This window comes from Pogoniulus pusillus, chromosome 15 (assembly GCF_015220805.1).
Source record: "Pogoniulus pusillus isolate bPogPus1 chromosome 15, bPogPus1.pri, whole genome shotgun sequence".
NCBI lineage: Eukaryota > Metazoa > Chordata > Aves > Piciformes > Lybiidae > Pogoniulus > Pogoniulus pusillus.
Window position 1 is genome coordinate 4,402,998 of NC_087278.1, and position 26,673 is coordinate 4,429,670.

Sequence of the window (26,673 nt, forward strand, 5' to 3'; positions counted from 1 at the left end):
AGTGCTCTGTCACCCTCACAGTGAAAATATTTTTCCTTATGTTCACATGGAACCTCCTATGCTCCAGCTGACACCCACTGCACCTTGTCCTGTCACTGGACATTGCTGAGCAGAGCCTGGCTCCATCCTCCAGTCACTCATCCTTCATGTATTTATAAACATGAATGAGGTCACCCCTCAGTCTCCTCTTCTCCAAGCTAAAGAGGCCCAGCTCCCTCAGCTTCTCCTCATCAGGGAGATGTGCCACACCTTTAATCATCTCTGTGGCTCTGTGCTGGACTCCTTCAAGCAATTCCCTGAGGTACTTCTTGAACTGAAGCGCCCAGAACTGGACACTGTTCCAGTTGTGGCCTCACCAGGGCAGAGTAGAGGGACAAGGGAACCTCTCTTGACTTACTAACCATAATCCTAATACACCCCAGGATGCCACTAGCCTTCTTGGCCAGAAGGGAACATTGCTGGCTTATGTCATCCCCAACTCAAAAGTACTTGCAAAGGACGCCTCAACAAAGAGCCACTTAACAAAGAAGAACCTCAAATCCTGCTAAATAATATTTGCATGTGGGCTTTAAAAATGCAAAATCCCTCACAATAATTATGTTCCTTAAATGTATTGTCTTCATTTGAAAGAGGGATTTTGTCAGACAGCATGCAGTCAAGTGTATAATGAGATCATTCTAGATGGTAATCACACCAGGATGGATGAAGCTGAGTGTTGGTCAGAATGCATGCACCTTAATGAGCACTCAGTTGCAAAAATTGCCCCAAAAATCCCACAAAAGCTAATTTCTTTCTTTTTTTTCCCAACTGTACTGTAATGAATAATAATAAACATCAGTGAATCACCAGAGACATGTTTAACATAGGACAAGCAGCAGCTTTTTCTCTCATGTTGCAGAGAAAATGGGAGCTAGTCCCTTTGGAAAGTGGAATTACTTTCATGACATCAACATATTTACTGGAACCTACCAGATGGGTGGAGACCTGCATATGTAATAATGAGCTGGCCACGTGGTAGCAGTCTTCCCCATGTGCTTTAACTTCAAAAATGACAGCTTCTTTAAAGAATAACATTTCACTCTTAAGGATGTTGTCAGAGGAGCATATGATGGGGAGCAATTATCTTAATTACATACTAAAAACCTCTTAGAGGGATGATAAGGTTGGAAAGGAAAGTACATTAGAGTTGTGATACACAAGGTTTGATGTGGCTTGTGCAACCTCTTATGCATATGCATTCTGAAGAAGTCTTTAATTAGGATTATAATACTGGTTCTCCACAAGAAATAGAACGAGGGGACAGAGTCTCAAGTTGTACTGGAGAAGGTCTAGGCTGGATGTTAGGAGGAAGTTATTCACAGAGAGAGTGATTGGCATTGGAATGGGCTGCCCAGGGAGGTGGTGGAGTCACTGTCCCTGGAGGTGTGGAAGCAAAGCCTGGATGAGGCACTTAGTGCCATGGCCTGGTTGACTGGCTAGGGCTGGGTGCTAGGTTGGCCTGGATGATCTTGGAGGTCTCTTCCAACCTGGTTGATTCTAAGACCTCTGCTGCATCAAGGACATAAAGGAGTAGGGCAAATGACATGGAAAGAAACCAAATTATGCTGCATGAGAAATAACATTACAAAACAACAGAGACGTGAAATACTTCCCCTAAGTATCAAACAGAAACTCCTCTGAAAATAGCAAAAGAGAAAGTTAAATGAGAGTTCCTAAAGCTGGACAATTTCAATCAGCAGCTCCATCTAATTTCTATTAGAGTTTTAGAAGATCTGGCAAGATGTTATCTCCACAACTGGTGCTATTTCTTAAGAGCACTTGGAATATTGTTAAAGCTTTAGAAGACTAAAAGGAAGCTAATGAGGTAGCCTTTGTAAGTTATAGGCTTTCATTCTGACACCAGCAATAATGGAATCACTGATATGGATCACCATCAATAATGAATGAAAGGGACACAGGTCATGCAAATTAGCATCACTTCAGGAAAAAAATGGATCTTACTCCTCTGGTTTCTAAATGGAATTATGAGTTTGTTTAATACAAGAATATAGAGTTAATTTGACATTCACTTTTATAATGCATTTGGGTGATTAAAATTAATTAGAGTGGTCTATATTTGCCACTGAGGTAATTAAAAGAAGTTAATAATGAATGGTTGCAGTTGTGTGTGCATGAGAAGTCTTCACTGTATATATCACTTACTTTTCTGCCCAGACTACTCAAATAAAACCTAAAAGAACATTTTCATCCACCTGTCATGGTTTAACCCCAGCCAGCATCTAAGCATCACACAGCCACTGGCTGACTTCTTCCATGCCACAGTGTGATGATTAAAAGAATTGGGAGTAAAAAGTGAAACTCATGAGTTAGGAACAGTTCAGAAATGAAAATATAATAATCCTAATCAATAACACTGGCAATGAAAAGCAAGACAGCTAGCCAGAACAGCTGCCAAAACATCCCTCCCTTTGGGGTTCAACTCCTTGTTTTGTCTTTGTCCTTTGCCTATGGGCAGCATATCAACAGAGGATGTTTTTAACAGAATCCCTGCCTCAGGTGTAACTGGGTAGAGTAGTTGCACCACAGCTATCTTTAAAACTGCTGACTTGGGAATTGCCAAGTGAAGTCCCTAAGTATTTCTCTAATTGCTCAGCTGAATTTTGCAGACAACACTGAGTTCTGCATTGCTACAGCTGAGGATGGCTCACTAAACCTCTTCCCAACCTGCAGCTACAATAAGGTAACAGAGCTGGTAAAAATAAGTCCCTGAACTAGAAAATCCTTATCCAAGGATACCTTTCATGTGGGTTACAGACAGCAATGTCTCTTCCTGTTATTGAGGTGCTGTATTAAATAAACCCTTCATTAATCTTCAAGGACAAATCAACTTCCACAAAGGAGGATTTTTCCCCCACAAATTATTCATAAAATCACAGTATCACAGTATCACCAAAGTTGGAAGAGACCTCACAGATCATCAAGTCCAACCCTTTACCACAGTGCCCAAGGCTAGACCATGGCACCAAGTGCCACATCCAACCTTGCCTTGAACTGCCCCAGGGACGACGACTCCACCACCTCCCCAGGCAGCCCATTCCAGTGCCCAAATCCAGAATTGGAGAAGTCCTCTGTAATTCCTAAAGATACTCAGTGACACCCTAAAATACTTTTAAGTAGTACTGGCCAACCTTAATCATCATTCCAAATCAAAGACGTAGACTGCTACCTGGTCTCACTTGTAGGGACTTTCTGCAGGAGCAACTATAGAGGCAGAATGATGTTAGGAGGAAGTTCTTCACAGAGAGAGTGATTTGCCATTGGAATGGGCTGCCCAGGGAGGTGGTGGAGTCACTGCCCCTGAAAGTGCTGAAGAAAAGCCTGCATGAGGCACTTAGTGCCATGGTCTGGTTGACTGGATAGGGCTGGGTGCTAGGTTGGCCTGGATGATCTTGGAGGGCTCTTCCAACCTGGTTGATTCTATGATTCTATAGTGGCTGTGGGCATACATTTAACCCCACTGGGGGAAAAAAATCATGTTTTTATTAACATTGCTCCTGCAATGTTGATTAGATTTTGTTCAATATTTCTACTCTGTGTGCAGGAATAGAGTATGGTACAAAATATCCAAGCTACCAAGGTTGCCAGCTACATCTGCAGGGGTCTTCAACAGCACAGGTCAAAACACAGCATGGCTCTTCACCTAAACTGCTACCAACACTTTAGATACTAGGTAACTGATCAAAACCAGACTGACTTCATGAAGATACCTGGCAATGGCCATTTTAGCATCAGAGTTACCCAGTGCCTTGAGCTTTAGGCCTTTATTAGAAGTTTACACCTTCTCTGAGATGATTTGTAGCTCTAGATCACACAATTTAATTACAACTTTAAGATAAAAAGGGTAATAATAATGCATGCCTTATGAATTCAGAACACTTTATGGCTCTCTTTCAAGGTTAAATATGTCATGTAATTATTTTTTTAATTGAAAGGCAGTCTAAAAATTAGAATTACTACTAGAAACATCCAATGTAAGGAATAAAGATACTGTTCTGGAGCAGCCCAGCAGAAAGATTAGTAGGATTCTTGAATCAATTTCCTTAGGAAATTAATTTTATGACATTGATTTGTGAAATTTAAATCCAAATTCATATTTTGCTTAGCAGAAAAATGCCTCAGTGCAGTATTTCAGAATCTTAACTGTTAGTTTAAAAGCAGAGATACTGAGACAGAGATGCTAACACACTCTGCCACCCTTGTCCTGTTAATCTAAGGTAGAAACAAACAGCTTAACCTGAACTCATACATACATGCAGTCTTATTTTAGTCTTAGATCAGGCAGATGCTTTAATAATATAACTGTTCTTCTGTTAGAAACCTACAAACAGACACAAAACCTCACACAAAAAAAGAATTTCAGAAGTGGAAGTAATAAACTTACTCATCAAGTAAGTTTACTCACCCTCAGCAAGTTCGCTGATGACACCAAGCTGTGTGGTGCAGCAGACAGGCTGGAGGGCAGGGATGCCAGCCAGAGGGATGTGGACAGGTTGGAGAGGTGGGCACAAGCCAAAATCATGAGATTCAACAACACCAAGTGCAGGGTCCTGAATCTGGGTCGGGGCAATCCCAAGCACAAATGCAGGCTGGGCAGTGAGTGGCTGGAGAGCAGCCCTGAGGAGAGGGACTTGGGGGTGCTGGTGGATGAGAAGCTCAGCAGGAGCCAGAGTGTGCACTTGCAGCCCAGCCTCTGGTTGGCTTTCTGGGCTGCATCAGGAGAAGTGTGGTCAGCAGGGTGAGGGAGGTGATTCTCCCCCTCTACTCTGCTCTGACCCCACCTGGAGTACTGTGTCCAGCTCTGGAGCCCCCATTACAAGAAGGATGTGGAGATGCTGGAGTGTGTCAGCAGCTCTGCTGTGAGCACAGACTGAAAGAGTTGGGGCTGTGCAGGCTGGAGAAGAGGAGGCTCCCAGGTGACCTTCTTGTGGCCTTCCAGTATCTGAAGGGAGCCTACAAAAAAGCTGGGGAGAGACTTTTTAAGCTCTCAGGGAGTGACAGGACTGGGGGGAATGGAGCAAAGCTGCAGGTGGGTAGGTTCAGCCTGGATGTGAGGAGGAAGTTGCTCATCATGAGAGTGGTGAGAGCCTGGAATGGGTTGCCCAGGGAGGTGGGTGAGGCCCCATGGCTGGAAGTGTTTAAGGCCAGGCTGGCTGAGGCTGTGGCCAGCCGGATCGAGGGTAGGGTGTCCCTGGGCATGGCAGGGGTGTTGGAACTAGATGATCCTTGTGGTCTCTTCCAACCTTGACTGATTCTACGATTCATGATTACTTTCCTTTCTGTTCAGTTTTTCTCTCTTACACCAAACAATCAGTTACCATTTGCTGCATGGGAGTTTTATCTCTACTATTCCCCCTACCAGTTCAATAATGAAACTACAAGAAACTAAAAAGAATCTGGAGAACTACAGAGCAGTCTGATGGTGCTGTTGTGTTTTTTTTCACCTAGTAGATCAGAGAATGGTGACTGGCAAGGTGACTATTCCCAGCCTGTTAGAAGTGTACTGGCAGGGCAGATATTTACAACATGCATCTCTACAGCTTGAAAGGCCAGCAAGAATGACCTTTCCTCTCCAGACAGGAAAGGAAAATATTCAGTCACTGAGTACAGTCAGTCTCATTTCTGCTGCCAAGAGGTAGTCATGCCCCAGACAGTGGAGAGAGTTGATCACTGTCCTGCCACCTAAGGAAAGAAGACTGACAGATGCAATTTTATGTTCAAAGTGCTGCCTCATGCTCTGAAAATATTTCTACACATGATGCAGTACAGCAATTTGAGGCAGTATTCCTAAAGTCAGCATGCCTCTGTGATACAAAATCAGGGAAATACAGGGGAAAGGCATGGAAATGAGATACTTGTTCTAAATGAATGAGCTCTGTAATCACACATAACTGATTCAAGCAATAAATCTATATGAAATGGCAGGCTGACATTCATGTACAATAATGCACAGTGTTAAGTACCTTAGGAGTGACATGGTTGACTTGATTTGAGCCATTTGCAGCGTAAGATAACAGCCAACATGATTACAGCTATGGCTTACAAGCCAGGCCAGTTATCTAACTACTACATTGGTAACTTCAAATAAAATCACATTTTGGGATCTGCTTATCTAAGCAGCCAAATGTTCTTCCCAATGTAATGCCAAGGAAAAGATCATAGTGGCATATGGAAAAGTAAGACAGAACAAACTACAGTCCATTTGCATTGTCAGCTCACTGACCTTGTTAGATCTTACAAAGATGATGGGATTCCCCTTGAATGTCCTTGCTTCCCTGGGTATTCTCTGGGTCTCTGATACACATCATTTTTAACTACATGCCAACACAGTTGCAAGCTAACACCCCCCAAAATGTCCTTTTTAGCATGTGTTTTTCATACTGAGCTTAATGGACTTGCTATGCCTAAGAAGAACTGCTTATGTTCAGTAGACAGCACACTTCCAAAGCCTGGTATTTTAGCTAGCCAAAAGATTACCCCTTTTTAAAAAGTACTAATTACAATGGGAAGCTTTAGGAACTGAGTCCCATTGCTATGGAGGCAGATAATGAACTGCCTCAGCTGATTTATTGGGTAGCAGTATGGCAGCCTTCCCATTGCAATAAGAATGTTTGCAGTGATTAATCATGTAGCAGTCCAAAAAAACAAGGTTAATTTGGCATTTTCTTCCTTTACTGAATGACAATTTGTAGTATTACCCTGCACAGTTTGCTTGTTGTTTTTTAGACTATCAGAGCCAAAAGAAAAATGTCAACAAAATAAACCTCCAGCCACACAAGTAGTTGTGCTGATGTTTGAGTCAGATTCTGGTCCCCACCGTGCAACTGCATTATAAGGATGGTTTGTGCCATCTCTCAGATCACTGTTCATAATGCAGGTTCCCTCAAATCTTCTTTAGCCTAAGTTCTTTTTTGAGAAGTGGGAATTATGATCCAGTTCAGCACACCTTGCAGCCTCCAAAGATGTACTGTTGTATCTCATCCATACACACTATGCCTAAAGTAGCCCTGGCACTCTTCCAGTACCAGTTGAGCTGTGAAATCAAGAAGGTGCTTCCCCTTACACAGACAAGATAAGTAACATTAATCAACCATCATCTGTCATTCCTCTATGTTTCCCAAATCATGATTCATAATCAAGAGAGCACAGGTCAAAAAGTCAATTGTCCATTTCAAACAGGTCTGTGCTGCTGAAAACTGTCATTTGTCAAATCAAACTCTCAGTCTAATTACAGGAAAACCATGTTCTGAAATTCCTCTGGCAGGTGGGTGACTAATCAAGAGTTCAAACAAGGGTAATGGAAGAGAGCATATAATTTTGGAGAACACAGAGTCTTTACAGATCATATCCCTGATCTGATTCAGCCCTGGTTTACTGCTGTTAAAACCTGTGTCATGCAAACAGCACTCTGCCAAACTGTCAACATTCCTCCCAATTCTCATCCACTTTTGGTTTTTCATCAGATTTTCCTTTCTTTAACAAGAAAATATAGACTGCTTTAAATGTTTAATGAGTTGTGTAATGTTGCTAAGCACTTAGTTAAAAACACAAACAGGTCAGCAGATACTACTGCAAAAGAAACAAGAGTTCTAGTTTAACTCTTTGCAAATCTTCTATTTACCCAAGATAGTGTTTAAGCCTCTGCTTTGTTTTCCCTCCTACAGCATTTTGCTACTAATCTTTATTCCCATATTACAGGTCAGCAGACACTACTGCAAAAGAAACAAGAGTTCTAGTTTAACTATTTGCAAATCTTCTATTTACCTAGGATATTGTTTAAGCCTCTGCTTTATTTTTCCTCCTACAGCATTTTGCTGCTAATCTTTATCCCCTTATTAAGCTCTTATGGTAGCTAACAGAAGACTATAATCATGCTCTGATAAATAAGCAGGGTCCTTCATTCTTATAAATATAGCTCCTTCTATATGTAATTCTACACCTTCTAGAACATTACACTTACACCAGAGAATAGGTAAAGAATTGTTTTGTGATTTACCTGGTCTTGAAGAGGGCACTCTTGCTATCTCTAGGGAACAAGGTTTTTTGGTCACTGCTATATCTATGGAATCACAAAGATTGCTGTCATTGTCTGCAAGAACTGCTTCCAGAGGTACAGAGGGTATTGCTTCCAGTGCATAACCTCTCTTCTTGGAATAAGATTCCTGAAATGCAAAAAAAACCAAAAAGGGATGAGACACTTCTCAGAGGACACAGGATTTAATAACTCTGGCTATCAGAGTTTAAAATTCAGCAAATGAAATACCACTTTCTGCTGAAAGAATCACCCCCAGTTTCTTTGGGGTTTGTTGTTTCTTGGAACACAGTTGCTGTTTAGTTACAGCAATCTCTTTATTCATCAAATTTTGTATTTACCAAAAGCTACAACACAGCTAAGTTCAGTGTGAGAGTTTGGGTGTTATCCATCCCCCCACACTTAAGAAATCACCCAGACTAGGCTCAGTCAACCTGGAAGTTGAATGAAGCTTCATATTTACAGCTTAGCACAAGATACAAGCAGATATTTACAATAGATACAGAAATGGACAAGTTAAAAATGTAATACAGAAACACAGCAGCCCTCCCAGAAACCAGAGTCCCCAGGAGGGGCTCTCAACTACCCTTCCACCTTCTCCCCACCCCTCTACCATACCCCAGACTTTGCCTTGAAAGGTGAGTTTGGAGGGTCAGCCAGGGAGGTTAGGAAGTAAATGGATTAGTCACACAGACAGCAGGTTAGGTTAGAGAGAGAAGTTCATGCCAGAGACAGAGAGCAAACAACTGCCTTATCTATATTTATGTTCTTGTTCTTATACATCTCAGCAAGCCTATGAGTGCAGTAGCCATCAGCATTGTTTCCTTTTCACAGCCTATCATCTAATTCCTCTCACCAACATACCCCAGCTAGGCTCAAACTGGCACATCCAGCCATACCTTCTTGGCTGGGGTCTAACTCAAGGGATGCCTCCTCAGGTTTTTTAGTTCTATTTAGTGAAAGTGGCCATTACATTAACCACTAAAATGACTTTCTCTTTGGGGGTGATGTCACAACATCTTTATATCATATATAATATATGGCATCTACATTTTGATGGCAGAATCCCAGGCTGTGAATTGATTACTGCTCTATATTTGAGTGAACAGCAACAACAGTGCAAGATCAAGATTTGTGGTCAGTGATCTGAGGCTAGGGTTGAGATGGCAGCAACAGGAGTTCCACTTCAAAACTCTACTTGACCACTTCAGTAGAACTAAATTTTAATTCCTAGGTTAAACCACTGAGTACAGAACTTGAAATTGAATACTGGAAACTGTTAATAGGGGGAAAAATCATTCAAAATCAAAGAAACAGAATAGTAACAAGCATTTGTAATGAAAAAAACAGTTTGTACCAGCAAATAACACAAGATTTGTGGTCAGTGATTTAAAACAAGCCTAAAAGAGAGATGTCATTTTGTCACTGACTCTTCTGCTCATCTCTGTTCATGTTCAGTCAGAGTATGAGATCTCTGCTTTAACAACGTTATTGATATATATACTCATAGCAACAAGTTTCAGCTACCAGACTCTTAAGACTTAATAAGGTATTGAAAAAATCCAACAGTAGGCTTACTGCAGCACCACACACAACTGTTTAAACTTAAGCCAACTCATTCCTTAAATGAAGTTAATAGAAAGCAATTCCTTCAGCCCACATCCTGTAAAATAAATAAATAAATGCAGGTTTGGTTTGGTTTTTAATATAGCCTGCAAAAATCCACTTGCACAAAACAAAGCACAGATAATAGGAAGAGTACCACTGAACTTAAGAACATTGCAGATACACAGTTTTGTTACTGGAATAAATGTACATGAGTTGAAATCTGCAGGTACAGGTAGAGAAGACTTTAAAAGCCTTATCATTTATAAATAACAGCACTCTTAGCTCTGTGTTATATTCCTGCCTGTTCATCACAATAAATATAGAAAATATCTCTCACTAGACTGTACTCTGTAATGTGGAGGCATCAAGAGAGCTGCTAGGAGGAATACCTGGGGGTATTGGTAGATAGTAGCTGAAGATGAGCCAACAGTGTGCCCAGGTGGCCAAGAGAGCCAATGGCATCCTGGCCTGGATCAGGAACAGTGTGGCCAGTAGGACAAGGGAGGTTATTCTGCCCCTGTGCTCAGCACTGGTCAGGCCACACCTTGAGTGCTGTGAACAGTTCTGGGCTCCTCAATTCAAGAGAGAAGTTGAGATACTGAACATGTCCAGAGAAGGGCAGCAAGGCTGGGGAGGGGCCTGGAGCACAGCCCTGTGAGGAGAGGCTGAGGGAGCTGGGGGTGTGCAGCCTGCAGAAGAGGAGGCTCAGGGCAGACCTCATTGCTGCCTACAACTACCTGAAGGGAGGCTGTAGCCAGGTGGGAGTTGGTCTCTTCTGCCAGGCAACCAGCAACAGAACAAGGGGACACAGTCTCTAGCTGTGCCAGGGGAGGTCTAGGCTGGATGTTAGGAGGAAGTTGTTGGCAGAGAGAGTGATTGGCATTGGAATGGGCTGCCCAGGGAGGTGGTGGAGTTGCTGTCCCTGGAGGTGTTCAGGAAAAGACTGGATGAGGCACTTAGTGCCATGGTCTCATTGATTGGATAGGACTGGGTGCTAGGTTGGACTGGATGATCTTGGAGGTCTCTTCCAACCTGGTTGATTCTATGATTCTAAAGAGAAACTGCATGACAAGAGGAAAATTCCTTCCTACCTTGAAAAAGAGGAATTTCTACCTCATCCATTTAAGTCTGCTGTGAAAAGACAGAGGCAAAAATCTATTTACTAAAGTGATGATCAAAACAGCAGACTTCAATTTAATCCTTGCACAGACAACTTTATCTAAGAGTAAGTCAGAATGCCAAAATCCTACTAAATCTGCCTGGAAGAAACCATGAAGAAATACTGCAGCCTTAAAGCTGTCATCAAACACCAAAGTGAAACCCTGCCCTGCTCCTGGGTATGGACACATTAAGAAACATTAAAAAATGATATATAAAACATAAAGACTGGCACTGGGTCATACTTTATGTCACCCAGCACTCTGGCTACAAGGGCAACCAATGCTGATTAGCCTAGAGAAAGGGAGACTAATCCAAGATCAGGACAAGCATGCAGCTGACTTCTATAACCCTGTGCTGACTTTGTTTTGTCTTTCCACCAGCTGAGCTTTCCAAAATTACCTACTCAAGTTGCCTTTAGAGCATGACACTTCTTACAGTTTGCAGGCACACTCTTCTGTTTTCAGCCATCTCACCAAGTTTAACATCCCTAATTCTAATGCTTTAGAAGGCAATGAATGGTTGTCATCATCTCCTGGTTTCACAGACCTCTGTCATACTTCCCTTGTACTCTCCTCTAAGGAATGAGAAATTCTAAGCCACACATGCAGCTGGTTTAGGCTTTTGACCTTTCCTGCCATCCCTCTCTCAGTCTTCAGTGATGTGACAGGGATCAGACTTTCCCATGGCATTCAAGATGGTATTCATACTGATAAAATGATGTTCACAGAATCACAGAAACCTGTGGAATGAATGCTTGTCATCCTCTCCTGATTTCACAGACCCCTGTCATACTTCCCTTGTACTCTCCTCTAAGGAATGAGAAATTCTAATCCACTCTGGCAGCTGGTTTAGGGTTTTGACCATTGCTGCCAACCCCCTCATAGTCTTCAGTGACATGACAGGGATCAGACTTTCCCATGGCATTCAAGATGGTATTCATACTGATAAAATCACGTTCACAGAATCACAGAAACATCCAGGTTGGCAAAGCCCCTCAGGATCACCAAGTCCAACCTAGAACCCTACTCTACAAGATTCACCTTAAGCTATAACCCTAAGCACCCCATTCAAGTGACCTTAAATGCATCTAGGCTGGGTGACTCCATCACCTCCCTGGGCAGCTCATTCCAGTGCCTGACCACTCTCTCCATGAAAAACTTCTTCCTAATATCCAATCTAAACCTCCCCAGTCACAGCTTGAGTCCATTCCCCCTTGTTCTGTCTCCAATTACCTGTGAGAAGAGACCAGCAGCAGCCTCTCTACGACTAGCTGAAGGGACATTGTGGACTACTGTATTCCTCTGTATTCCACTACTATCCTAATTCTTCTTAACTCTGACTTGCTGAATGTTAGTCAATAATTAACACTGCAAGAATATAAATGTCAGAGAATACATAAAAATGATTGGAATGTAAATTACTGGCAAGGAAATTCTTCCTACATCTCCCCATAAATGAAGCAAATGTGTAACAGTATGGCAAGCAGAAGTCAAAAACGTTTGGAATTCTATCTATTGATTAGGTGAAAACAATCAGCCTTAACTAAAAAATGCCTATGGACCAAAAATGGGAAAACTTCTTATTGCTGGAGAAAAGCAGTGTCAAGTCTTCTGGTTGCTGCAGTCTGTATTTTGAAGGTACTGAGGATAGTTTGGAAGCTTTCAAGGTTTAAACTAATTCACCTAGACCACAGAATCATAGACTGTTGGGGTGGAAGGCAGCTTGAAAGATCATCTTGTCAAGGCACCTTGAAAGATCATCTTGTCCAGCCCCCCTGCCAGAGCAGGATCACCTAGAGCAGGTCACACTGGAATGCATCCAGATGGTTCTTGGATATCTCCAGAGAAGGAGACTCCACAACTCCCCTGGGCAGCCTGTTCCAGTGCTCTGTCACCCTCGCAGGGACAAAAGTCTTTCTCAGGTTCAGATGGAACCTTCTAAGCCTCAACTTTCACCCATTGCCCCTTGTCCTGTCACTGGGCATCACTGAGAAGAGGCTGGCTCCAGCCTCCTGGCACTCACCCTGATGTTAGCAGATGATATAAAACTTGCAAGGATCAGGCACCAAGCAGTGTAATTCTGCTTTCTTTTCCTTCATTTTTAAGATGAAAAACTCTTTAGCATTCTTCTCAATAATACCAGTTCTGTTGTCTCACCTCACCCACTGCAATGAGCAGTAACTCTGCAGTAATCTTCTAAAGAAACACTCTTCCATTAGAGTTGAATACTCTTTAGTCCTGAAATCAAAATAATCTGAGTTCAATGGTTTTTAGTAGGAGGTTATTCAGTCTCAAGCTTTTGTAAACTACTCCAAAACTCTGAAGATGGCAGAGGTGACTGACCACAACTCTCAAGTCAGAATTAGCTCTTATTAAAATGACAAGGTCAGAAAAGTAATGTGTTGGGCTGTCAGCACATTTTTGTGGAAAGCATAAAAATACACACACAAAAGAAGTGACAGAAAAAGAGAAAGAGTGCATGGGTGAGTCACTGGAAGAGCATTAAAGAACAGTTCCCCACACTGATGAAACAGAAATTAGATTTTTGCTTTCCAGAGGGAAACAGTAATGTGAGACTGAAGCTGCAGAGCACATGTCAGAGACATGCCATGGTCCTTACTTGAGGCCTCCAGCCAGCTGGCTCTCTCCTGAGCATACATAGAGTGCTGCAATACCTAACATAGAATCACAGAATCATCTAGGTTGGAAGAGACCTTCAAGATCATCCAGCCCAACCTAGCACCCAGCCCTAGCCAGTCAACCAGACCATGGCACTAAGTGCCTCATCCAGGCTTTGCCTCAACACCTCCAGGGGCAGTGACTCTATCACCTCCCTGGGCAGCCCATTCCAGTGCCAATCACTCTCTCTGACAACAACTTCCTCCTAACATCCAGCCTAGACCTCCCCCAACACAACTTGAGACTGTGTCCCCTTCTTCTGTTGCTGGTTGCCTGGCAGAAGAGACCAACCCCACCTGGCTACTGCCTCCCTTCAGGTAGTTGTAGACAGCAATGAGCTCTGCCCTGAGCCTCCTCTTCTGCAGGCTGCACACCCCCAGCTCCCTCAGCCTCTCCTCACAGGGCTGTGCTCCAGGCCCCTCACCAGCTTTGTTGCCATTCTCTGGACATGTTCCAGCACCTCAACATCTCTCTTGAATTAAATAGCCCAGAACTGGACACAGTACTCAAGATGTGGCCTGACCAGTGCTGAGTACAGGGGCAGAATAACCTCCCTTGTGCTGCTGGCCACACTGCTCCTGAGACAGACCAGGATGCCATTGGATCTCTTGGCCACCTGGGCACACTGCTGGCTCATATATAACCTGAAACATACATAAACTGAAGCCCAAAAGGACTAGAAAATAGAAGAGAAGATGGGTAGAGTGTGTGTGAGTGTGGAATGGGGACAATGTGGGATGCTATTATTTATCATTAGGAATTAATTCACTTCTGAAGTATTTATACAGTAACTGCAAATGTTGATACACAGGTGTGAAACAACATCCCATAACATGAGTAAATCTTCAAACACTACGTGATGCTGAGTTAGGTGGTTTTGCCACATTTCTGCCAAGCCTCTACCTACTCTTCTTTCTGCCTTCTAGTGAGGCTGCTGAGACACTGGCATAGGTTGCCCAGGGAGGCTGTGGATGCTCCCTCCCTGGAGGTGCTCAAGGGCAGACTGGATGAGACCCTGAGCAATCTGCTCTAGTGGGAGATGTCTGATGTCCCTGCCTATGGTGGGGGGGTTGAAACTGGATGATCCTTGAGGGCCCTTCCAAGCTAAACCATTCTGATTCTATACTCTTGTGCTCCTTCTGAGACTCAGTCAGAATAATGCATGCTCAAAGACTCAGCTATAGGCAGTATTTACAAATTTGTGTTTATAAGACCGAAGAATAAAAGCAATAAAGGCTCAAGCAGGCATCTAATCTGAACTGACATTCTGACAAGAAGATAGAACTGGTACTCAAGTGAAAGTTTTTCAGTCCATTTATCTCCTTGTCTATAGAAACTGGTGCAGTTGGAGTTGTATTACTCTGTTGGAACACAGGGTAACAAATCAGCATCAGATACAACTGCCTGATGAGCAACAGGCAGAAAAGCTGTTCTTCAAAAGTGCATTGTTACACCTCATTCATAGAGCCACAGAGTCAGAGAACCAACCAGGTTGGAAGAGACCTCCAAGATCATTCAGTCCCATTCCTAGCCAAACAACTAGACCATGGCACTAAGTGCCTCATCCAGGCTTTTCTTGAACACCTCCAGGGATGGTGACTCCATCACCTCCCTGGGCAGCTCATTCCAATGCCAATCACTCTCTCTGACAACAGCTTCCTCCCAACATCCAGCCTATACTTCCCCCAGCACAACTTGAGACTGTCACAATGTTAATTCAGGTAGCTGTGTCATGTCTCACTAGGCAATTATTAACTGGCTTATAAATCCTGCACTTATGAACAACTCTCTGGAGTTAGGCTACTCACAGCTGAAGGCCTCATCCCACTCTGTTAGTTGAAATCTTAATGGATTTGCATTTGCTTGTGTGCCTGTTTTAAAGATGACTTCCTTGTCTTTAACCACCAACTGTCCTCACAATTTATGTAAGACACCTAATAATAATATGAGGACTGTCTATGAGAGTTGGGGCTCTGCAGCCTGGAGAAGAGAAGGCTTTGAGGAGACCTTGGAGTAGCCTTCCAGTATCTGAAGGGAGCCTACAGGAAGGCTGAGGAGGGACTATTGACAAGGTCTTGGAATGACAGGACGGGGAGTAATGGGTTTAAACTGGCAGAGGGCAGACTGAAACTGGATGTTAAGAAGAAGTTATTTCCAGTGAGGTTGGTGAGACACTGGCACAGGTTGCCCAGGGAGGTTGTGGCTGCTCCCTTCCTGGAGGTGTTCAAGGCCAGGTTGGATGAGGCCTGGAGTGACCTGCTCTAGTGGGAGGTGTCCCTGCCTATGGCAGGGGGTTGGAACTAGATGATTTTTGAGGTCCCTTCCAACCTAACCCATTCTATGATTCTATGAATAATCAGAAAGATTAACAGAAATAGGATTTCCTCCTTGTACCTAGTCTGAATGTGTTAGAATCAAACATCTTGATGCAAATAAACAGATTGGTCAATGACATAGTTGGATTGTGACACCTCACACTGTAGTATTCATAAGTAACCAAAAGTTGCTGAAATGAGAATAGAATCACAGAATCATAGAATCAGTCAGGGTTGGAAGGCACCACAAGGATCAGCCAGTTCCAACCCCCCTGCCATGCCCAGGGACACCCTACCCTCACACCCTGTGTGAGGCACACAGCCTCATCCAGCCTGGCCTTAAACACCTCCAGCCATGGGGCCTCAACCACCTCCCTGGGCAACCCAGTCCAGCCTCTCACCACTCTCCTGCTCAACAACTTCCTCCTCACATCCAGGCTGACTCTCCCCACCTCCAGCTTTGCTCCATTCCTCCCCAGTCCTGCCACTCTCTGATAGCCAAAAATTCCCTCCCCAGCTTTTCTGTAGCCCCTTTCAGATTCTGGAAGGCCACAAGAAGGTCACCTGGGAGCCTCCTCTGCTCCAGCCTGCACAGCCCCAACTCTTAAAGTCTGTCCCCACAGCAGAGCTGCTGCAGCCCTCTGAGCATCCTTGTGGCCCTTCTCTGGACACACTCCAGCATCTCCACATCCCCCTTGTAATGGAGGCTCCAGAGCTGGACACAGCACTCCAGGTGGGGTCTCAGCAGAGCAGAGCAGAGGCGGAGAATCCCCTCCCTGGCCCTGCTGGTCACACTTCTGCTGCTGCAGCCCAAGCTCTGGTTGGTTTTCTGGGCTGCAAGTGCACACTGCTGGCTCATGTTGAGCTTCTCCTCCACCAGCAACCCCGAGTCCCTCTCCTGAGGGCTGCTCTCCAGCCACTCACTGCCCAGCCTGGATTTGTGCTCAGGACTGCCTCACCCCAGATGCAGGACGTTGCCAAGAACTCAAACAGGAAAGGTCTGATCAGTAACTGAAGACAATTACCATGATTTTTTGACATGCAGCAAGGTGGTGTGGAGAATGTCCAAACTTTGCATGAGTTTGTCACAACAATGTACTGAACAAAACCAATTCAAAGTATTTCCTATGTCATCATAACCAAACCCCACAACTAGATGGTGAAATATTTATTTTGACTGCCTCTCCATTGAAAGAAATCAAGACTATCACTATAATTTTATGGCTAGAAAAAAGACTTTTGTCTATTAGTAACATTTTAACTAAAGCATTTTTTAGCATCATATAATTAGTATCAATTTTTCATGAGTCAAACTATGATCAATGCTCATTGTTATGACAGCTAGAAACACTGGAATGTGTGATTTGTCAAAGAAGAGATAATCAGGTTCATTTCATGATATATTGCAGAATTTGGAAAATTCCTAATATGCTCCTCTAAGGCCAATGACACTGGAGGGCTACTGTGGCCTGTAGAATCACAGAATCAACCAGATTGGAAGAAACCTCCAAGATCATCCAGGCCAAACTATAACCTAGCCCTAGCCAGTCAACCAGACCATGGCACTGAGTGCCTCATCCAGGCTTTTATTGAATGTCTCCAGGGATGGTGACTCCACCACCTCCCTGGGCAGCCCATTCCAATGCCAATCACTCTCTCTGACAACAGCTTCCTCCTAACATCCAGCCTAGACCTTCCCTAGCACTGCTTGAGACTGTGTCCCCTTCTTCTGCTGTTGGTTGCCTGGGAGAAGAGACCAACCTCACCTGGCTACAGCCTCCGTTCAGGTAGCTGTAGATAGTAATAAGATCACCTCTGAGCCTTCTCTTCTCTAGGGACCAAAAGGATCACCTAGTTCCAGTCCCCCTGCCCTAGATCAGGCTGGCCACAGCCTCATCCAGCCTGGCCTTAAACACCTCCAGGCATGGGGCCTCAAACACTTCCCTGGGCAACCCATTCCAGGCTCTCAATACTCTCATGGTGAAGAACTTCCTCCTCGTGTTGTGATGGTTTGGGTGTTACCTGTCCCCTTACGCTTCAGAAATCCCCCAGACTAGACTCAGCCAAGCTGGGATTTAGGGAATGAAGCTTTCTATTTACAGCTTAGCACAAGATACAAGCAGCTATTTACAATATATATACAGCTATGGACAGAAATATATGAGTTAAAAAGTATTACAGAAACACAGCAGCCCTCCCAGAAACCAGAGTCCCCAGGAGCGGCTCCCAACCACCCTTCCACCTCCTTTCCACCCCTCTACCTTATCCCAGACTTTGCCTTACATTCAAGGTGAGATTGGAGAATTGGCCAGAGGGGTTAGGAAGCAGAGGGATTAGTTACACAGTCAGCAGGTTAGGGAGAGAAGTGCAGGCAGCCAGAGCCAGAGAGCAACTCTGTTATCTATGTCTCTGTTCTTGTTTTTGCACATCTCAGCAAGCCTATCAGTGAAGCAGACATCACCACTTTGCTTTTCACAGCCTACCATCTAATTCCTCTCACTCAAATATTCCAGCTAGCTTCAAACTAGCACACACGTGCAGGCTGAATGCAGCTTTACCTGGTCCTTTTCAAATGCTTTGTTTCACAGATCTTTTTTAGAATCTAAAGTTTCACATGGTGTGCTGGTTTGAAGCTAGCTGGAGTGTTTTGGGGAGAAGAACTAGATTACAGGCTGTGAGAAGAAAACAATGGTGATGGCTACTTCACTTATAGGCTTGCTGAGATGTATAAGAATATAAATATAGATAAGACAGACACTCTCTGTCTGGGCTTTGAGCTGCATCTCTCTCTCTCTAACCTAAACTGCCATCTGTGTCCTGTTTTGGAAGCTGATAGATCAGCTTAACAGCACTGTTTCTTGAATTAAATGTTGTATGTGTACCTTCACAATCTTGACAGTTGTTCCCCTGTGTTTGGCATAATGGCCAGCAACATTTGTCTAACTACTCAATTCAGGAGAGATGCTGAGGTACTGGAAGGTGTCCAGAGAAAGGCAACAAGGCTGGGGAAGGGCCTGGAACACAAACCCTATGAGGAGAGGCTGAGGGAGCTGGGGGTGTGCAGCCTGCAGAAGAGGAGGCTCAGGGCAGAGCTCATTGCTGTCTGCAGCTGCCTGAAGGGAGGCTGTAGCCAGGTGGGGGTTGGTCTCTTCTGCCAGGTAACCAGCAACAGAACAAGGGGACACAGTCTCAAGATGTGCCAGGGGAAGTATAGGCTGGATGTTAGGAGGAAGTTGTTGGCAGAGAGAGTGACTGGCATTGGAATGGGCTGCCCAGGGAGGTGGTGGAGTCACCATCCCTGGAGGTCTTCAAGAAAAGCCTGGATGGGGCACTTAGTGCCATGGTCTGGTTGACTGGCTAGGGCTGGGTGCTAGGTTGGCCTGGCTGATCTTGGAGGTCTCTTCCAACCTGGCTGATTCTGTGATGATGGTGGCAGTGTTAACCTCAGCAACAGAAAGATGCCACCGTATTTAATGCAGAGCTTTCATCATTCTACCTGGCAGATACTCAGAGTTTCAAATGCCGTTCAATTGTTGCAGGCATGTTACAGGCTTTGCCATGCACACACAGCACTCAGGCATGGAAAGGAGCAGATGCTTCCTCTAAGAAATAACTCACTCTGACAGAGAATGTACTGGAAGTCTACATCATTTGGTTTATGCAAGCGCTAATGGTGGTGTGCAGCAATGTAGCGCAATACAGTAACCGCCTTAATAAATCACTCTTAGTTTGGCTGAACAAAATGCAATTACAAAACAGAAAGTAATTTCCAGGTTAAATATCCTCCTATGTTCCTTTACTGCTTTTATGAACGAGATTAAACACAAAAACAAGTCTTGTTTGGCTATCAAGCTTTAGGAAAATGTCTATTGACGACAAAGGCTATTGTATTAAAAAGATAAAACAAGCTGAAACCTCAGCTCCATGGAAACAATACTTGTCTGAAAGTTGCTTTAATGCCTATGGTTTAAACACAGATCCACACACAAAAAGAACCCCACCTCTCCTAGATCAATACATGGGGCAAATTTTGATCAATTAAATCAATCAGGATGACAAAGTTGAACTGAATCACAGAATCACAAAATCACAGAATTAACCAGGTTGGAAGAGACCCCCAGGGTCATTGAGTCTAACCTATCACCTAACACCTTCTAATTAACTAAACCATGGCACTAAAGACCTCATCCAGTCTCCTTTTAAACACCTCCCAGGATGGGGACTCCATCACCTCGCGGGCAGCCCATTCCAATGCCAATCACTCTTTCTGTGCAGAACTTCTCCCTCACATCCAGCCTAGACCTGCCCTGGTGGAGTTTTCAATTGTGTCCTCTTGTTCTGTCACTGGGTGCCTGGTAGAAGAGACCAATCCCTACCTGGCTACAACCTCCTTTCAGGTACTTGTAGGTAGCAATGAGGTCTCCCTTGAACTTCCTCTTCTCCAGACTCAATCAGGTTGGAAAAGACCTCCAGGATCATTGAGTCCAACCTATCACCTAACACCTTCTAATCAATAAATCCTGGCACTAGGTGCAATATCCAGTCTTTTTTAGAACACTTTCAGGGATGGTGACTCCACTGCCTCCCTGGGCAGCCCATTCCAATGGCCAATCACTCTTCCTTCAAAGAACTTCTTCCTGAAACCCAGACTAAATCTCCTCTGGCACAGGTTGAAACTGCATTCCCTAGTTCTGTCTTTATGCATCATAAAGTACCATAATAAATCTGCTAATTAATCTTTGTCAAAGTATTAATATATCATTTAATAGACAGAACTTTATAGATGACAGAGAGCCAAATACAAACATCTAATTTTCATGCAACAGTAAGTTAGTTTCTCTGGTTATGCCTAGTAAGAGATAAAATAACTCAGTGGAAAATGAGAAGCTTGGGCCAGGAGATGAAAGGCAAGGCTCAGAAGACTGTTAATGTGTTCATTTGTTACCTGTTGGGAACAATACATGCTTTTCAAAGAAAATATTCTGCCCATGCATCTTATTCTCAAGTCATGTAAGCACTGTCACTTTTTTTTTTTTTTTTTTTTTTTTTTTTTTTTTTTTTTTTTGTTGGAAGAGACCTCCAAGATCATCCAGTCCAACCTAGCACCCAGCCCTAGACAATCAACCAGACCATGGCACTAACTGCCTCATTCAGGCTTTGCTTCAACACCTCCAGGGATGGTGACTCCACCACCTCCCTGGACAGCCCATTCCAATGCCAATCACTCTCTCTGACAACAACTTCCTCCTAATATCCAGCCTAGACCTCCCCTGGCAGAACTGTGTCCCCTTGTTCTATTGCTGGCTGTCTGGCAGAAGAGCCCAACCCCACCTGGCTACAGCCTCCCTTCAGGTAGTCGTAGACTGCAATGAGCTCTGCCCTGAGCCTCCTCTTCTGCAGGCTGCACACCCCCAGCTCCCTCAGCTTCCCCTCACAGGGCTGTGTTCCAGGCCCCTCACCAGCTTTGTTGCCCTTCTCTGGACACCTTCCAGCACCTCAACATCTCTCTTGAATTGAGGAGCCCAGAACTGGACACAGCACTCAAGGTGTGGCCTGAGCAGTGCTGAGCACAGGGGCAGAATAACTTCCCTTGTCCTGCTGCCCACACTGTTCCTGAGCCAGGCCAGGATGCCATTGGCTCTCTTGGCCACCTGGGCACACTGCTGGCTCACCTTCAGCTACTATCCACCAGTACCCCCAGCTCCCTCTCTGCCTGGCTGCTCTCATCCACTGTGTCCCCAGCCTGTACACTGCTTGGGGTTGCTGAGGGGCAGTTGCTGGGGGTTGCCTGCTGAAGAGCAGCCAATGCTTCGCTGCCATGCACAACAGATTCAATAGAAGCTGCACAGAAACATTTGTTATTTAAAAAGGAAAAGCTTTTTGAAGTTTCCTATGTCTCAAAGTGTCCCAGCCCTATTCTAAAGGAACACAAAATAAATGATGTCTGCTGCAGAAGTTATTGTTGCCACAGTGCAAGCCAAGATCCTCTTACAAGGGACCCTTCCTACACATGCTCCCACAGGACAATAGAAAGAAGAGGAAAATGGGTTTTTACCAAATATTAAAGTGATTCTGTCACACTCCCCAAATAAATGACTTTGCTGTGAATCAGCCCTTCATCAGATGCACAGCTGAGGAGAAAATGAGACAGAAAATCAACCGAACATCTTAAACTGCTCCTTCAAGGCCCCAGGACCCATGCAAAGCCTGTAGAAGTTGCTGCTTTCTCCATAAGCAGGAGCAAAGAACTCAAGTCTTTGGTGTGCCAGCTGGGGGAAAACTGAACCTGACAGTAGGAGGCAACCAGAGGGCAAGTAAAGTCATACCTGTGCTGGTAGGGCATGACTCCTGGCAGGCAGGTTTAACCCTTGCTGTCCTCCTCCTGGTGCACGCCCGGGAGCGAGTCAGAGGAGCAAGCAACAAGGGTTAGGCCCCAGCAAGGCCTGGAGGGCTCGGGGGCTTAGCAGCTGGCAGCAGGTGCCTGGTGCTGCCCTCACCGTGCCTGCCTGGTCACAGGAGGCGCCGAGCCTTGAACTCCACAGCCAGGACAACGGTGCTAGTGCCCCTTGGCCAGCTTGGCTTTCAAAATGAAGTATAGAAAGAGGGATGATTTAGGAACTCTGCCTCTCTACACCAGCCCTTGTCTGCTCGCAGCCCTCCTGCCTCCCCTCCTTTGTGGCTCCTTGAAGGCAGCCACTGCTGCAGCTCACACCCACCAGCTCAGCAGCATCTTCTTCCCTCTGCCTGAAACATTCCCTGCTTTACCCTGCGTTTCAAAGTGGCCAAAAGAGTCTTGAGTACATCTGCTGGAGTAAATGCATCATCACAAGTCTGGAAGTGTCTCTGATACTGGAGACTTACTCAGGGACCAAAAGAGTCTTGAGCACATCTGCTGGAGTGAATGCATCATCACAAGTCTGGAAGTGTCTCTGATACTGGAGACTTACTCAGGGACCAAAAGAGTCTTGAGCACATCTGCTGGAGTGAATGCATCATCACAAGTCTGAAAGTGTCTCTGATACTGGAGACTTACTCAGGGACCAAAAGAGTCTGGAGTACATCTGCTGGGGTGAATGCATCATCACAAGTTTGGAAGTGTCTCTGATACTGGAGACTTACTCAGGGACCAAAAGAGTCTTGAGCACATCTGCTGGAGTGAATGCATCATCACAAGTCTGAAAGTGTCTCTGATACTGGAGACTTACTCAGGGACCAAAAGAGTCTGGAGTACATCTGCTGGGGTGAATGCATCATCACAAGTTTGAAAGTGTCTCTGATACTGGAGACTTACTCAGGGACCAAAAGAGTCTGGAGTACATCTGCTGGGGTGAATGCATCATCACAAGTTTGAAAGTGTCTCTGATACTGGAGACTTACTCAGGGACCAAAAGAGTCTGGAGTACATCTGCTGGGGTGAATGCATCATCACAAGTTTGGAAGTGTCTCTGATACTGGAGACTTACTCAGGGACCAAAAGAGTCTTGAGCACATCTGCTGGAGTGAATGCCAACACCCCAGAGGCATAGCTAGAATTCTTACTGTTCTTGTGTTCCTATTTTCCAAGTTCTGATTGTTTAAACTGTTTGATTCTGTGCAATTGTTATAATTACATGAACGAGACCTCTGGAAATGATCTCATGCAAACTTTCAGTCAAAGCAGAGCTGTCTTAAACACTAGCTTGGTCTGGGCCTTGTCCAGTTAATTCTGAACATACCCACAGGACAAATAAACTGCAACCTCTCTGGTTCCATTACATACTTGTGTAGTGGCTAGATAGTAAAAGCAGTGCAATAAAAACACATTTGGCAGAAGACATCTGAAGTCACAGGCAACAGCAAACTAAGAATTCCAATGACAGTGGAAATTAACAAGCTACATACTATGTGCAAGAACAATCCTCAGCTTCTTTCCTTAAAACACTTGCAGAAAGTGTAGCAGAGCACCAAAATAATCCCATTTTCCCCCAATATACTTATTTCCCATCACTGTTCGGCAAGCTATAATCATCACCTGCTGATTCCTCCCAGGCAGAACACATACAGCACTTTTCAGCAGCTGCCCCAGCGTGTGGGTGGAGTGTTCCTGAAATTGCCAGGAAGACTTCAGTTTACTGCAAAAGAGACAACACTGCAACTCAAGAATTTAACAGAAGTACCTTTTTAATGGGCAGTAGAGCTCTCCATGGCAGCCCCATTTCAGTGAACTCATGTAATCCACTGAACTAGGAAGAGTTAAAAAAACAACCAAAGTATTTTCCTCTGAAGGTTAGAAATCATAGGAAAATATTCCAGGTAATGCAACAATCTTATTAATCAACCAGGTTGGAAGAGACTTCCAAGATCATCCAGTCCAACCTAGCACCCAGCCCTTCTAAATAGTCCTTCCCCAGCCTTCCTGTAGGTCTGCTTCAGATAGTGAAATGCAGCTATATGGTCTCCCTGGACTTTTCTTTTCCCCAGGCTGAACAACCCTAACTCTCAACCTGTGTTGATGGCAGAGCTTTCTGATCATCCTTGTGGCTCTCCTCTGGGCAAGCTCCAGCAGGTCCATACTAGATGATTGCTTCAAAAAACCTTAAAATCTCACATCTTATAACCCTTATGAGGACAGGTTACAAGAGTTGGGGCTCTTCAGCCTGGAGAAGAGAAGGCTTTGAGGAGACCTTCTAGTGACCTTTCAGTACCTGAAGGGAGCCTACAGGAGGGCTGGGGAGAGACTATTTGCAAGGTCTTGCAATGGCAGGACAAGGAGTAATGGGCTTAAACTGGCAGATGGGAGATTCAAACTAGATGTTAGGAAGAAGTTCTTTCCATTGAGGGTGGTGAGACACTGGCACAGATTGCCCAAGGATGTTGTGGATGCTCCCTGCCTGGAGGAGGCCAGGTTGGATGAGGCCTTGAGTGACCTGTTCTAGTGGGAGATGTCCTTGCCTATGGAGGGGGGGTGGCACTAGATGAGGTCCCTTCCAACCCAAGCCATTCTATGATTCTATGTTCAGGTAAACTTTTCATATATTTTTACAAAGAGCCATGCTGACAACATGAAGGTTTACAGTTAGCAGCTTTTAAAGTGAAGTTCAGGTTTTCTATAGCAGCTGCACTGCTCCCCTTACACATATTACTTCCATTTTGTAGTAGAAACATAGAATCAACCAGATTGGAAAAGACCTCCAAGATCATCCAGGCCAACCTAGCACCCAGCCCTAGCCAGTCAACCAGACCATGGCACTAAGTGCCTCAGTCAGTTCTCTCCTGAACACCTCCAGGGACAGTAACTCCACCACCTCCCTGGGCAGCCCATTCCAATGCCAATCACTCTCTCTGACAACAACTTCCTCCTAACATCCAGCCTAGACCTGCCCTGGCACATCTTGAGACTGTGTCCCCTCGTTCTATTGCTGGTTACCTGGCAGAAGAGGCCAACCCCACCTGGCTACAGCCTCCCTTCAGGTAGTTGTAGACTGCAATGAGCTCTGCCCTGAGCCTCCTCTTCTGCAGGCTGCACACCCTCAGCTCCCTCAGCCTCTCCTCATAGGGTTTGTGTTCCAGGCCCTTCCCCAGCCTTGTTGCCCTTCCCTGGACACCTTCCAGCACCTCAGCATCTCTCCTGAATTGAGTAGTTAGACAAATGTTGCTGACCATCATGCCAAACACAGGGGAACAACTGTCAAGATTGTGAAGATACACATACAACATTTAATTCAAGAAACAGTGCTGTTAAGCTGATCTATCAGCTTCCAAAACAGGACACAGCTAAACCTACCTTATCTCACCATTGCTTCATATCACAATGAGGGAAATGTCTTGGCATGGCTGTCAAGATTAAGGTGTGCAGTCTGCTTGCTTCAAACTGATAATAATTGCTATAATGACACAGGACTTTGCACCACCCATCCCTCTGACACTGCCCATAGCCCTGTATTTATCTCTGTACATCAGGCCCTGCTTGCCCTGTGGCAGAGAAATATTGAAAGCATCCTATCTGTGAGAAAGAAAACGGAATGAAAACTGCAGTTTCACACGTCTGAAGTATGCTGCTTTGTTGAGAAAATAACTAAGAATTGAGTATGCATGTGTGTGGGTACTGATAAATGTATTAGCAGCTGAAGAGTAAACTAAATTACACTGCAGAATAGAAGATTAAGGCCAAAATCCAATTCCATTACTGGCAAACAAGAATATTTACACTTCACTGTCACATCCCTTGCCCTTTCACAAGATCACACAGGCTCACAGGATGTTAGGGGTTGGCAGGGACCCGAGGAGATCATTGAGTCCAATCCCCCTGCCAGAGCAGGACCATACAATCTAACACAGATCACAGAGGAACACATCCAGACAGGCCTTGAAAGGCTCCAGAGAAGGAGACTCCACAACCTCTCTGAGAAGCCTGTTCCAGTGCTCCGGGACCCTTACAGTAAAGAAGTTCCCTCTTGTGTTGAAGCAGAACCTCTTTTGCTGCAATTTACACCCATTGCTCCTTGTGCTATCCCAGGGAGCAGTGAGCAGAGCCTGTCCCCCCCCTCCTGGCAGCCTTCAGACACTTACAAACATTTATCAAATCCCCTCTAGGTCTTCTCTTCTCCAGACTAAAAAGCCCCAGGTCCCTCAGCCTCTCCTCACAAGCCATGCCCTCCAGTCCCCTCATCATCCTCCTAGCCCTCTCCAGCTGGACCCTCTCCAGCAGATCCCTGTCCCTCTTAAAAACTGGGGAGCCCAAAACTGAACACAGCTTTTAACCTTTGATTTTTGTGCTACCTTCTCACATGAGGATGTGGTTGGGATACCACTAATTGATGTATAAAAAGAAAAAAGCCTTCTA

General features: G+C 44.7%; 1 protein-coding gene across 12 annotated transcripts in view; it reads right to left on the minus strand.

Moving 5' to 3' along the window:
- The window catches only part of ANKS1B (ankyrin repeat and sterile alpha motif domain containing 1B), a 449,942-nt gene that overhangs the window by 382,496 nt on the left and 40,773 nt on the right, over window positions 1–26,673 (minus strand). For all 12 annotated transcript variants that reach the window (XM_064154982.1, XM_064154981.1, XM_064154990.1 and 9 more), the window contains exon 3: window positions 8,054–8,219. In XM_064154982.1, the coding sequence (XP_064011052.1) occupies window positions 8,054–8,219 (166 nt within the window). The remainder of the gene's footprint in view (window positions 1–8,053; window positions 8,220–26,673) is intronic.